Below are 15,075 nucleotides of genomic sequence, written 5' to 3' on the forward strand. Positions count from 1 at the left end.
GTGGCAATTATTTCACAATATATATTAATGAAATACAGGTCATCTACCTTAAAAATACGCAATTTTTATTTGTCAGTTATACCTCAGTAAAGATGGGGTGATCTCTCTGTAGACCTAGTAGTATAAAGAAAGCAAAAAGACAATGACAGTAGCCTCTTGGCTACCCTTCATCCTTTGCCTTCTGCAAATTGTAAAGATGAAAAGAACCCGAACTGCCAAGCATACCTGGTGGGTTTAGCTACACATCAGATGTGTCCTACCTTGTCCCTTCCTGTTGATGTCAAGCAGTTAGCCACAAGAGATCAGCAAGTCCGGGTATAAAGGAGGAGTATTCTGCTATCAGATTCAGGATACTTACTGTGACCCCAGAGTTGCCTGGTTTCTCTAATATTTTTGTAATTCCCTGTACATCCCGCACCCCCAGCCTAAAGTACAGGAGCGCTAGCACACAGCCTTACCTTCTTTGAGCATGCCCACTTTTAAACACTTCATGAAGCGGCAAGCCTGGCAGGATTTACGTCTGCGCTTTGTGATTTCACATTCATTCGTGGCAGGGCAGCTATATTCTATATTACCTAAAACACAGAGTTTAAGAAAAGAAGCTGTTAGATTTGCAAGACCCAGGCAATCCTAGCATCCCCGAGGCAACACCAACTCTGCTACTCCTGCCATCCTCCCTCAAAAAAAAGTGAACGGGAGTCATGAGGATGTCACAAATGTCATGAAGCCAGATGCTCGCTATAACCGCTGAAGATGCATCAAACAGTGAGAAGATATATGGTGAAGCTCTTCAAAAGATTAAGCTTAAAATCAGCCTTTAAAATTATGCTTCATCCACTCATACAAAGTAGCGGTCGTCCAGAATTTGAGGATCCGAAAGAAATTTCCCAGCGGATTATTTCCATAAAAACACCAACATCAAAACCGTATTACAGTACCATCCATCCTGGACTTCTTTTGGTTACTAATGCCCTGATGCATCAGACTTTTTGTCTCTCTGACACTGAACAGTACAAATCTCAATGTGAAAAATGGTCAGCAGGCTAATTTGGGACTGCGCAGTAAGCTCCTTGAGGGCAGGGACTGAAGTTACATGGTTCTCGCTTCATCACTTACCAGAGCCTTACAATACAATTTTACTCTTGGAAAATGTTTACCGATGATGATGATCACCATCATCACCACCATCATCACCATCACCACCATCATCACCATCACCACCATCATTACCATCATCATCACCATCACCACCATCATCACCACCATCATCACCATCACCACCATCATTACCATCATCATCACCATCACCACCATCATCACCACCATCATCACTATCTTCATTACAACCATCGTCATCACCATCTTCATTACAACCATCATGACCACCATCATCACCATCATCATCATCATGTTTATTCAATTACTTGCATAATGAATTCCAAACACTCAAGCTGCATGGAAGTGCTATAAATAAAAATAAACTGCTATGAAATTATATTTTTAATATTACAGTCTACATCATTTACGTTAGTAACAACACATTTGAAGTGATAAGGATGTCGCCAGAAGATCCAAACTTTAACTTGCAATTTTTCAATTAGTGCCAAAGACTATGTGTGGGAAGTGCTCTGGGGCTGCCTACAGCTTTGTAGAGAAGCTGCCTTTAAAATAAAGCCTCTCTCCCCTATCAGCTCTGCCACATAGTGCTTGAAGGTCTTTCGTTACTTCCTAACCCTTTCCCCTTGTGATTAAGTGCATTAGTATCTTAATGAAAATGCATTCTGTTTATTGCCCTCTTGGGAAGGGGGAGGTCATCACACCAAATGCATAAATTGTCATCAGAGACGGTCCGAGCATAATTGCAATTTTGCTGCTCCGTGTTTGCAATACCCAGGGTCCATCCAAGTCCCCTGAAACATGCACAGATTCTAGTAATTAGCATAGAGTCTGCCTGGGACCACAGCATTGATGAAATATTTCAGAGTTAATCACACTTTGTAAACACTGATTTATATTGACTACCTTTCTCCAGACTGATGTCTCCTCATTAAATATCACATTAGTGGATTGCAGGATTGTACAAAGACTCAACTACTCAGCAACTGCTAATTCAACAGGAAGTAATACCTAACCACTCATAACTATGGAGAACTGGTTAAGTATGCATGGCTTCAAAAAAAAAAAAAGCCTGTGCATTATAACTTAAGATAATCCTATCAAAATTGACTAAATTAGCATTCTAATTCAGGGCATTTATAATAATAAAAGCAACTACTTTTTAACATAATAGGTGAAATATTAAGAGTAATATTAATTGCATCAACAGAAGCACACGCCATCACCTTCCTCAGAGATATTATTGTGTTACTGTATTATTACACTCACAGAAAACCAAGGATAAGTCAAAGGAACCAAACTGGCTGGGTCACGGCTGAGAATAAAAGGATTTAGAATCTGAACTTTAGATGAATGATTTTTCACTGCGATTTTCACTGAAAATTTATTTTGCATCAAGAGAGTGTTGCTGGTCATTTTCTAGGGGTTAATTAGTATTCTACTACCAGATCCTTCCACTCTACATGGCTCTCCTTATACTTATGTCAAAAGAAACCCAAGCCTCTGCTTTCTCAGGAAGAGTGGAACAATAACTAGTTAGAAAGAGAAAAAAAAAAATGTTTTCCCAACAGCATTACTTCCCTTTTTTTGTTCCTCAAAAGTCAATACGAAGTCATCATTTGTTCACTTTCTAGTATCAAGGCATGAGCACAAGTTCCCCTGCCCCATCCCTTTTAACCCAGTGCTGGAAACTTCTACTGGGATGACCCAGCATCACACACACACAAAATAATCACCTTCCTTTTCAAACCAGTTCCTCTTCTTCTTTGAACATTATATCCTCATCCTTCGCAACAAGGCCCTTCTGACAGGCCCCTAAATGAGGCCTGTGTGAGCTCACACCTGAACTATGGTAGTTATCGCCTAACTGGGCATTTTGCCTCCGTCCCGTCCCCCTCTAATCCACACTGCATACCACGATCATATTCCTCTTCCTATGACGGCTTTGATCATGTCGTTAAATCAACTTTTAAAAAAATCAATAGATTCCTATGGCCTCTAGAATAAACATAAAATATTCACCTAGCCCACAAAATCCCTGCCCCATGTGACTCTCATCCACTTTTCCAGCAACATTACAATGATTACCTTATATGAACTTCCTGATGCACCAATTTGATTTATTCAGTTTTTGCTGTGTCCTTCAGACGTCCCTCTGAGGATGATCTATCTTTGCCCCTCTTTTCTTCTTAAAATTACTTCCAAGGCTCAACGTTCAACTCAAATTCCATTCAAATCTTTCATGAAAACTTCTCAAACCACCCTAGCAGAAAATGATTTCTTGGTTCTCATATCTTTTCGGGTACTCTCATCATATACAGACGTGCCAGATTCTTTTATACCTTTTCACGTGCATATTATCCATGAGATGGTAAGATCCTGGAGGCAAGGATTATTGCTTATGCAGAATAGAAATCCTCCACCCAAAAGTAGTATATAAGTAAAATAATACATTTTAGATTACGTGATATTTTTTGGTATCTCAAGGTCATTTTTCTGAACATCAATTATGATGCTGTCACATAGTACTGTCCACAAGGTCAGGTGAGCTAGATGCCCATTAGGAAGCAAAATGAAGAACACTAGGAAAACCATTCCACAAATCAAATTAAAAAGAAAAAAAAGTAGAAGAAAATCTAGTTGATTTTTCAAAACCTTACAAAAATACCTTTGACAAAAATGGAAATCCATGGCAAAACCAGGAGAGCTTATCAAGGAGAAAATAGAAAAATACAAAGGTTTCTGGGGAGTTAAGTGTGAAAAGAGAAAAAAAACAAAACAAAACTGTAAGAAGTTTTAAAGGAAATAAAAGTACATCTTGATATAAATAAGAATAAAAGTAATATAAAATATGAAAATACAGATGGGTGGCACTAAAAGAGCTATTTAATGTTTATCTTATCATAACACTTACTATTATTTACAAAATGGGTGCCCTAAGAATTGGAGCCACGTTGCAGAAAATACTCAGGAGTGATTCAATTATAGCAGCTGAATCTATAGATGCCCCTTCTCTGAATGACTGTCTAAAGATTTTTATATTTCTTCAGAAACAGAAGGGAAATTGTCAAATTGCCATATGAGAGTTTTAGATCACATATAAAGAAGGATTCCAGTTTCCTTTCTAACCACTACATTCTATAATTCTTCAATGACAAAGAGAAATGTAAAGGCAGAAGAATTTTTAATAGTGACTGAGGATGAGTTCTTGAGGGCACAGTTCTGTCTCATTTATAGCCGAATCCTCAACGCTTATCAATAAGCCTACCATTTTGTACATGTGCAGGGCTGGGAAAGAAAGAGGAAGTCCCTGCCTCTTAAGGAATCTACAGTTTTACAGAGGAGACAAGACATGTCAACAAATCACAATACAACTGAGTGTGCGCTGCAACGGCTCTGGATTCAAGGCAGCACCAGACACCCGTGTACACGGATGCATCCCCACAGCTGCTGAGATTGTGCTTTGGAAAGTCAGTGAATTCTTCACACAGGAGCAAATGATTGAACTGTGCTGTGAAAAATGAATAAATGACTACATTGGGGTAAAGGAATCTTCCCCAAGCTATAGAGAAAAACACCACAGTCTGATAAAAATTTCACTGTGAACGGAAAGAAAATACACTGGTCCCGAGTATTTTCATAAATGATCGATTTTCAGCCAAGCATATAGACATGGTTTACGATGAATCTGACATCCTTCTGCCAAATGTTCTGTTTCAATAAATTTGTCTTGACATATATGGAAGATAACCTTGATTTCACTAAGTAACACGGGTTTATACCTTGAAAAACAAATCAACATCATTCTAAAGAACTTCTTGGCTGGAGGAAAACCTCTCTAATTTCCAAGCCCTCCCACTGAGTTCCTTAGTTCATTGTTGTTGGCTGTGATCACCCACCCAACAGTCTTTGATTCATGTCAGAGTCTACAGAGATTCTGCCCTTGAAAAACCTTCCCTGGTGCTTTTTCTATTCAATGACGAGAGCATTTTATCCTAAAAATATGCTGCCCCAAGCACCTAGGCAACACTGCTACATCTATTTTGATAATGGCTCTAAGACACTACTCCCAATAGACCCTATGATCTCGATGGGGCACTTGTTTTCCTTCGATTCACCAAGAGGAAACAAGGCAAAAATATTTCCAGTAGCAACTGCCGGCTTCTGGAATGTTAACACTGGACAGTCATTCAGGGGAATGCAGAAGTTATTGTTCACAGCCTAGAATTCTCATTTCAGACACGGAGTTTTCTTGGATTATAGCTCGCTATTTTCTGGGCCACGTTTGTTATAAGGCACCAGGGACTGAATTGGGCAGCCGTGGATGACACGACTGGAATTTTCCCAGTTTTGTCAATAGCTGGGGAAATAAGCTCAGCTTCAGAGGGAACCAGATCCACGTGGAAGCTCTGGGTTTTTTAACCAGGCTGACAATCATAATAGAGCAAGTTATAATATCTTTTGGCGTCTTTTCAGAAGGTCCTGGGCTCTGATGACTGACTGCAGAGTCTTCTGTACAATCAGTTTGCGGGCAATATAATCCTCTCACTTACTGCTTAATAGAATCTTGCAGCTAGATGGTGGATAGACTAACAGCGTGTATGTAAAACTTCAGCCTGGAGCGCCAGTGGATAATTTGTATATTCCTTTCAGTCACTTAATGGACTTTTACAGTTTAGCAGTGAAAGGGCTGAATGATGTAAATTAGCACGGCATCTCAAAATAAAAATATATGTCAAATCTTTACTTCTGACTCACATCTCTTGCACATAGTAATGAAGCACTGGGCTTTATGTAGTTCCCAAGAGCTGTCCTCTTCTTCATACATACAGACATCATAATTGTAAAGCCAATTTGAAAGCATCTGTATATTTCCCCCAATTGTTTTAATTTTATTAACAGAACCAAATGGCTTGAGATGACCCACAGGGCACTCCAAGTGGGGTTTATCCAATTGTTTTCCAACATTAAGTGATTTAAAAATAATGGGATTCGCCTCAATACACAATTACAGAGCATTAAAAACATGAAGGCAATAATCTGTAGTATTTTTGTTTTAAGTGGCCAAAAGCAGGAAAAAGAAAGAAGGAAAACCCTCTCTTTACTGTATGGTAGTAAAGGTTTTTCCATACAGTGATACAACTTCCCTTTCTTTCCTTTTATTTTCTTTTTTGTGTTTAAAGCTCCTTTGTTTCTAGCTCCTTTCTCCTCATTCTACCTGAAATAGAAAATAACAGTATCTATAGCCAGGATTATATAATGTGAGATAATAACTCATTACATACCTGCGGCCAAAAAAAAGTCATAATTCTATCAATGCATATTTAAGTAAAGGATGCTATTTTATTTTCAAAGAACGCACCCAAAGTTAGACTTCAAAATAAGTTACTTAGGGACGCTATATCTCTTCCCAGAAGACTGCTCTGAATACTTTTTGAAACTTCCTTTAAACTGCCACTAGAGTTATTTCAAAGCTATAAAGCAGAGAGGGGAAGGAATCAAATGACACTTTGCTCACATTCACCCAAAATATTTGACTGGCCAAATACAAGACACGATGCCGAACGATGGTTGTCTATTACGAAATGTTAAATCTCCCCTCAAAGGTCAAAGAACTGCCATCACTGAAGATATTTCAAGAATCTGCCTCAAGTTCTCAATGAAGATGCCCCAGACTATGACAAGGAATGGCAGCCCCAGGCAACCAAGGGGACCCCATCCACTTGCGAGCTATAAGACGTGGCAGATAGAGGAGGTGGGGGAAGAGGGCCACATCCGGTTAACAGTCACATCTGGCTCTTAGCAAAGCAATTTCATACACAGGGTTACGCCAGAGCCTCATATTCTTTGCCTTTTGGCTGCCCCTCTAACCCTCTACAAAATGAGGTGGGAGACAGGCGGGTCTAGAAAAGGTCATTTGATATTTGGTTCTTTAAGGTTCTATTGGATTAAATTCTGATCATCACAAATGTAATTTACAAGAGCCCTAAAAGTATGTGGGCACAAATGACTGCCTTTTCACAGTGAAGATCAGGCCTTGATCCCAAATGGGAGTGGATGATGCTTTGCCTTTAAGGGAAAAAGATCAGGAAAAAACCCACAAGCAGGCAGGTTTATTTATTTTTTATATTTTTTTATTTTTTGGCCGTGCCGCACAGCTTGTGGGATCTTAGTTCCCTGACTAGGGATTGAACCCTGGCCTCCGCAGTGAAGGCTCAGAGTCCTAACCACTGGACCGCCAGGGAATTCTCCAAGCAGGCAGGTTTATAAATCCTAGTGACTGGAGACTAAACCACAGACTCTGGTTTCATCCTCCAGCCATCTGTGTTGGGAGGGCCATTGAGCCTACAGTGGGTACCAGCATTGACTGCCTCCATGCAAATACATGTATCTAATCACAAGATTACATTTCCCCATTGTATTCAGTGAACAATGATTTAGCAGGAAAACAATGCTGTACAATGGGGAGGAATTATTTAGCCTTAATTTTTTTCCAATTTAAACAAGACATACCCTGCCTCAGTTTCCCCCAAACTTGTAAACATGGCCACTCCTTTATTGCTTTAATTGCACAACTGTTAACACTGAGCACGGTGCATGTTCATCTCAAAGAGAAGATGGGAAAAAGTTCTTGTGTGCCCATGTATATCCATCCTTAGCATACTGCCTTGCATATGGGTCAGGAAAACGTCTGAGGATGAATAAGTGAGGGAACAAGGAGAAAGGAAACGGTGGATCTCAGTTCAAATTCCAGCTCTGCCCTTTCTTAGCTGTCAGAACTCAAACCGGTCACTTCACCTTCATACTCTCAGTTTGCTTACGTACAAAAGAGGAATCATCACTCCTGCTTTATAACATTGTAAGCATTACATGGAATATAGGTATTAAAATCATATAGTTTTGTGCTCCCTTCTGAGAAGAAAGGGAAGAAACACTGTAAGATTTTCATCAATGATGAAACATTATGAAATACTCTGACTCAAAGACCTAAGCCTGGAGTTTGGGAATAGTATAAAAACAGCCTTCTGCAGATTTATGCAAGAGTGTGAGAATGAATACGCCATTCACCCAGAGAACTGGAGAGAGGATTTTGTCTTGCCAACAACTCTCATGTACACAGCTATATTTTACAGATACCAGGAGGAGAGGAAGAAGTATAATAACTCAAGTGATTTTTTAAAGCACCAAATTGTCTACGAAGTGAATTTCCAAGACATCAACCCCTTCTCCTCATGAACATTTCCTGTCACTTCCCTGGAGCTTGTTAAACTGCCCATCACTGGGTGTAATCTGATTATAATTGAGGGCAAAGCATTTGCAAAGCTGTTCAAAATCTCACCCCAGCCTTATCTCTTGCCGCAGTTCCAGGTCAATCCCTACCCCTATCCCAAGTCCACCCCCTTGTCTGACACCCACGCTGAATTACTTCCAGTTTCTAGAAAGCAGTATTTTCTTTCCTGCTGGTCCTAGATGTGCTTCTTTTATCATTTCTTCAATGAAGCTCTCCCAGGGCCCACAAGACTGGGGTCCAGGGGTCCGTATGGGTATAACTAGTTCATCTCACACTTACCTTCAAGCGAACCTTTCTCCTAGCCTTTAAGGCACTTTATTACATGTGTCTAGTGAATTGCCCACCTCTTGTCCCAACTGTACAACTGTCCATTCCTTGAGGACGGGGACTTACTCCCCTGGAGTCCCCAGCAGAACGTTTCATTACCCGTCCACTTGATTTTTACTGATCCTATTTCTCATTCCTTCATTTTGTTTAGCTCCAAAGTACGCATAAAAATAAACTAGGTACAGTCAATTAGACAGAGTATAACTGATAGCAGCCCACCAATAATATATCATTTGTCATAAAGCAACACAGATTTTTAGGCTATTAGACTTAGAACAAATCCCAAATTCCAGTAAGTTCAGGCTCCTGGTTTTACGTAGACCTGAAAGAGGTGGATGGGTACTGACTTATCTATGATCACTCAACCCTCTTTACAAGGATAAGTGCTAGTTAATTGCAGAAAAGAGACTAAAACTCAAATTCCTGACAATCAGCCCAACGCTCTTTCAATGCACCTGTTAAAACTTACATACCAACACCTCTAATAAACACTAAGAGTGCGGAGCACTCTTCTATGTGCTCTACATCTATGAACCCCCATTTTGCAGATGAGAGAATTAAGGCACAGAGAGAAGAGGTAACATGCCCAGAATTACACAGCTTACAAGCGCCAGAGCTAGGATTGAAACCCAGGCACTCTGGATCCAAGTCTCTCCTCTTAACTAAGATGCAATGTCGCCTGACTCTAGTCTCCAAAAGAAATTAATTGAGTGTTGTAATTGAGTGTTGTTTAGAACAGAAATGAAAAATGAAATCCTTATCTCCTGAGAGGGTGCTTTGTGTAGCTGTTGTTGTTGCTACTGTTGCTGGTTGTAAAGGAAATTTTGATGCCTGGGAATGTGGTAGGATAGGGTGGATCTTGGCATTGTCATTTGCTGTTGTCAGATTTGTGGTGCAAGACCAGCTGCGGGAGAGGATAGGGTTGCTCTTGGAGAAGGGAATTCCTCAACACCTCAAAAAGAAATCTCTCAACTTGTCTCTGTACCACTATGGTTTGTGACCAGTTTAAGTCCACAGAAACCAAACAAACCGTGTCACCAAAGCAACAGGTGTCAGGTTGTACACATGCATTTTATAGATTCCCCAAACAGAGCTATTGTTAATGATCGGAAAAAAACTCAGAATCCAGAATCGGCAGGGTGTGCTTTGAAATGCATTTAAAAGGGAATAACAGTATACAATCAAAAATGCTTACTGATGAAAATGATGGAGAATACAAATCTCTCTCATCAAGGTATGCGGAAATTTAACGCTTTTAGCTTTGACAATGACTTCTTCTTGGAAAGGGCTACTGCTCTTTTGCAGTGTAGACAACATCCCCTATGTGATGTGTGCAGCCACTCCATCTCTGTCTTTAAGCTCCTATGGTATAGGGATCGTGTCACGGTCTTCATAAAAGAGCTCAAAAACGACCCCTGCCACCTGAAAGGTGTTATATCTGAGCTAACCGTAACTCCCCAAATTGGCTGTGCTCAGGATCCAACTCCAATTCTTATGTGTTCTTTCTCTACTTAGAAATTTTAAACAGCCTTGATATGAGTCTGCCTGTGTCCCTTTTAACATACAATTAAAAAAAAAAAAGCTCTGTTAACATAATACTCCTGGTGAAAGGAAGAAATGCTAATTAAGTCTAATGCATCCACTCCATTTGGATAGAAAGAGTTTCAATGTGCGCCTTTTGCAGTGGCAATTACCGAATGGTACAGTAAGTCTGTATGACAAGTGTGGAGGCATTAGGAGCCTACCCTATGTGACAAAAACAAATGACTCAAAGAGGAATTTGACTTCATGCCAATCTTGAGATTTTCCTTCTACCTTAAACAAGTCAAAACAAGCATACCCTTTCCTAATATTGCCCCTAAGTGCTTTGTTCCTGAATGCTACCAGTGTGCCCAGAACTCCTAAGAGACATTGGTATTAGATTCTTCCTTCCGGCTCAAGTTCACATATTCAACAAGTATACCTATGTCCTCCAAAGCTGGTATGGATTTGAGGAAATCCTGCTTGACACAAGTGATGGTAATTGATCTATATTTAAACTGTAGAATGTGATATAACTGTGATTACAAGATGCTAGAGTCAAATGGGTTCAAGTCCCAGTTCTATCATTTTCTGTCTGAGTTGGGGCAAACTTTTAAACCTGGAGTTACTTTCTTTGTAAATGAAGTGGTCATGGGACCTAGCAGTTGATACCTCATGGGGTTGCTGTGTGAAGCAAGTGAGATCGTGTATTGAAGGTACTGAGCAGAGTGCCTCATACAAAGTGAGCCTTGATTATCAACCATCATCACAACAGGGTAATGATACTCAGGAGAGGGATGCAGAAGAAGAGCCAAGAGGGACTTGCGAAGGGCCCAGTGCTGGTCCTCAGCCCAGAAATGAGGAAATGCTGGGCAGAGAATTCCTCCTGGCCGGCACTAGGAAGCCAAAAGGCTAGGAGCGTAGTAGGTCTGTTAAATCAATAGGCACCATTAGGAGAAGCATAAGCCAACGTTCAAAAAGGAGTAATGACTAGTCACCCCAAGAGTCAGGGGACGCCAACAAGGCTGCCAGCTGGATTTAGAGTAAAACAGAGAAGCTCAGAGGAGAACCAGTAAAGCTCGGACCGTGTAGCGTGTGTGCCTGAAGATTCTCCTCTCGGAAAGAAAACCTGGGCACCTAAACTGTCTGCTCTGACAGGGTGGTCAGCAAAGGACCTGGCGTCTCCTCAGGGAGGAAAAGTACAGCGGGAAACTTAGCAGGGGAGAGTGGGGGCTTCTTCCTGTTGTTTGATGATCCAGGGGAGGCAGGGTCAGGACTCCTCTTCCAGGAAACATATGAAGTACAATGTATCTTTCCTACTATTTGCGCTCAAGCATTTAATATGACGCTCTGTAGACGGAAGCCATTCTAACAAGGTAATTTATTGGTTATTCTCTGAACGAAACAGCATTATTTGTCAGGGCTTGGTTCTGAGTGAGGGAGAACCAAGAGGAAAGAATGAAAGCTATTAGAATGTTAAGAGAGGTACTGATACCTTTTCTTGGGAGTTCATCTTGTTATCAAAGGACAGCCTCCAGCCTCTTCATCAAAACAGTCATCAGATAATACTAGGGTGACCTGGGTGCAAGTCCAGTTGTCTGTAGGCAAAGTATCAGCCACACCTTACTACCTAAGAAGTCCCATCACAGATGCAAAAATCCACCTAGCTAACAGACGAGAAAGTAAATGGTTTTTTTAAAGAATTAATTGGAACTGATCCGTGAAGTCCTTCCAACCTGAGCATGTGAACAACACAAACTTCCTTCTCACCAGTGATTTGCTGGAAGAACTGGTGTGGAGTGCCGGGAGAGGTTGTGGATTTGACCAGTGGTAGGCTGGGACAGGCTAGGAAAAGAGAATTACTCGTCAACAAATTCCCTGGAGGAAACGGCAATGCACGTGCTTCCTTTCCCGTAAGAAAGTGACTTTATCAGGAACAGGTAAGTATGGATGGCACAGGTGGACCAGGACACTGGAACCACAGAGGGCACCAGTTCTCACGCCAGCTCCACCTACAATCAGCACCTGGGAGCCCCTTTCCTTCCTGGCTGCTACTTCTGAGGACACTGGCTCAGGTGAACCATGGGAAATGGATTTTATTTTCTGAGTACAGAGGGTTTTATTTAAGAAAAAAAAGTTCACAGAAATTTAAAAAAGAGAGAGAGCATAGCCTCTTAAGTATGCATATGTAAAGATAATCCAGAATAACATTCGTATTTTTTTTGATTCTATAACGTAAGCCGTATCAGAGTAGAGTCAATGGAGAATATACTAATATTACAGGTATATTAGAAATTTAGTTAAAGTGTGAAAATAGAACTAAGTTTTAAAAAATTACTAACAAGCTTGTCCTTTTATTAATTGTAACTATTGCACTTTTAAGAATTAGCGATATTACTACATTTTTTTTAATAAATAAAAATAAATGCAATATCATTTACCAGAGGATCATAAAATGCATACTGTAATTTCTTCCCAACCACTGTGAAATAACATAGACAGTAGAAGAGAGGGTCACTCGTTTTGCAAATATAATGCTTAGGAAAGTGAATTGTGTCTGCCTAACTTGACTAATTATCCAATCTCACTAATTTGACAGTGAACTACAGTTGGACTTTTTACCATGGCATAAAAAAGTTTCATTGCAAATTCTTTTCCTCCTTGAATGCCACTGGCATATACCCCTTACATGGGATAGGTTCCTATCTACTGTCACCCAACTGGACAACATACCCTCTCAGGAGGTTAAAATATGTTGATTTTAAATGACTTTCAAAATAGAGTAACATAATGCAATGTGTTTAATAAACATGTAAATGATACCAGATGCTGGTGTTGCAAATGTGAGTTCCTAACATCTGAAGGACAAAAAAATAGTGGGGAACATTAAATTTTCTTCTCTTTTCTTTTCCCTGATCAAAGACCAACCATGCAATTTAATCTCTGAAAATTAATCACTCTTATTTTATACAACCAAGATCCAACTTTTTGTCAGTGACTCTAAATGCTACTTTATTTTCATTTACATTGATTCTGTTTTCTAATTAGCTGGCTGATACACACATGTGTATGTCATAGTGAACAGTGAAAAGAGGCTAGAAAATTCTAATTCCTGGAAAAAAAATATTCTGAAAACTGAGATAATAGGCTAAAAAATATCATCACGATAGAGACCTTGATTTCAATTTAAATAAATGATATGCATGCAAAGCTGTCCAGAAAGTCCTCTGATATGAAAATCCTGGCAGTCATTGTTGCCTACAAGGAAGATGAAGTGAGGGTGTTTTAGTCTAGCAGCTACCCAAACTAGGGCCAGCCTTCAAATCTAGCCTTAGGTTTGTTTTGGTATGACCTCAAGCTCAGAGTGGTTTTTATATTCTTAAACAGCTTAAAAAATAAAACAAACCAAAATTGAGTACATGACAGAGAAGGCATGTGACCTACAGATCCTGAGATATTTACTATCTGTTTTACCCTCTGGTCCTTTACAGAAGAATTTTGTTACCATTAGCTCTTCAACAACCTCAGAAGTGATGACAATTTAGGCCAATTCCTAAAGGTCAGAACAAACCATGAAAAAGGAATCACTACTCATTTATCCTGAGAAGTGGGTCCACTAAGTCAAAACTGAGAGAGATCAAACTGTAGTTTCCTAAAATATCAATTCGCATAATACATATTCTTTACCCACAAAGAAAGCCTGCAATACTAAATTTTACTATTAAAATAAACACTGAAGCTAACAACTAAAGTAGCAGGAGAATAATATTTCTCATTGATAACTTGGCAACATTCATGCATTTCAAAAACTCAGACAAAACTGGCATCACATGCAAGGAAAAGTGGAAAAGTCAATTAAACATAACAAAAGCAAGCTCGGAGTTAAAGCAAATGAGGTTTAGACAATATTTCTTTTGAAAATATCACCTCAGTATTTAATTTAACACTGCATCCAAACTGATAATCACTGAGATTTGTTAAGTCAATTTAGACAATTCCATATTATTTTGAATTTTAATTTTAGAACATATTCGTTTTGAAGATGCTACGTACAAACCGGGATAGTTATTTTCTCTAAATGCTATTTAAGTTGAACAGATAATACCTTATCATTTTCCTTGGTAAGGTTCATATGATGCACAGACACTCAATTTGTAAGTTATTTCCACCAGTGCTGCAAATATTCTATTCTGAGACTAAAATAGCACATGATGGCAAAGAAAATGCTACATCCAGGAAAGGTCCTCTAGGACTAAGCCGTCTACTTCAGGAAGGAGTCAACAATTCAGGGTGGAAAATAGCAGACCCATAGACTGTGCCCATTCACCTTGAGCATATGCCTTCCTCCTCTTAATGCCCTATGATTAAGGTGAGATTTAGGCTCTTATCAGTGTCACCTTTGGACTCAGACTAGGAGGGCCCCCCACCTGAAAGCCCTGGGCTTTAGAAAGTATCATGGTGCAAGCCCTTCCACAGGCTAAGGACACAAGCCCCGCTTGTAGCGCATGATCCCCGGTACCCGGGACTCCTGAATTCCCAGGATAAGCCCCTACAAACCCCGTTCCAGGACCTGCGTGGCCCTCTCCCCTGGGTTGCTCCTCTGGAAGATGGCCTGGGCTGCACCGCAGTGCCGGAGTGCACATTATGAGGCCTGCGCGTGGTCAAGGTGCAGCTGTTAGGAAGAGGTGGATGGGCCTTGGACATGGGGGCAGGGGCGTCCACACTATGTACCAGACATGATGGAAGGCAGAGGGGAAGGAAGAGAAATGGGCTGGGCTGCAAGCTAAAAGCTGGCTCTCCTTCTACTGCCTCTTTCTGAC

The 15,075-nt window shown here is 40.2% G+C and overlaps 1 protein-coding gene and 1 long non-coding RNA gene across 9 annotated transcripts in view; one reads left to right on the forward strand and one right to left on the reverse strand.

Annotated features, from left to right (window-relative positions):
- LOC309644699 overlaps positions 1-15,075 on the forward strand; it is an 887,681-nt gene that overhangs the window by 322,457 nt on the left and 550,149 nt on the right. The window lies entirely within an intron of this gene.
- ESRRG (estrogen related receptor gamma) overlaps positions 1-15,075 on the reverse strand; it is a 619,726-nt gene that overhangs the window by 148,137 nt on the left and 456,514 nt on the right. For 7 of the 8 annotated variants that reach the window (XM_082427059.1, XM_082427060.1, XM_082427057.1 and 4 more), the window contains one exon: positions 459-575. The exons of the other annotated variant lie outside the window; for it this stretch is intronic. In XM_082427059.1, coding sequence (XP_082283185.1) covers positions 459-575 — 117 coding nt within the window. The remainder of the gene's footprint in view (positions 1-458; positions 576-15,075) is intronic. 8 annotated transcript variants of the gene reach the window in all.

The sequence above is a fragment of the Balaenoptera physalus genome (assembly GCF_965194825.1).
Source record: "Balaenoptera physalus genome assembly, chromosome: 1".
Classification (NCBI taxonomy): Eukaryota; Metazoa; Chordata; class Mammalia; order Artiodactyla; family Balaenopteridae; genus Balaenoptera; species Balaenoptera physalus.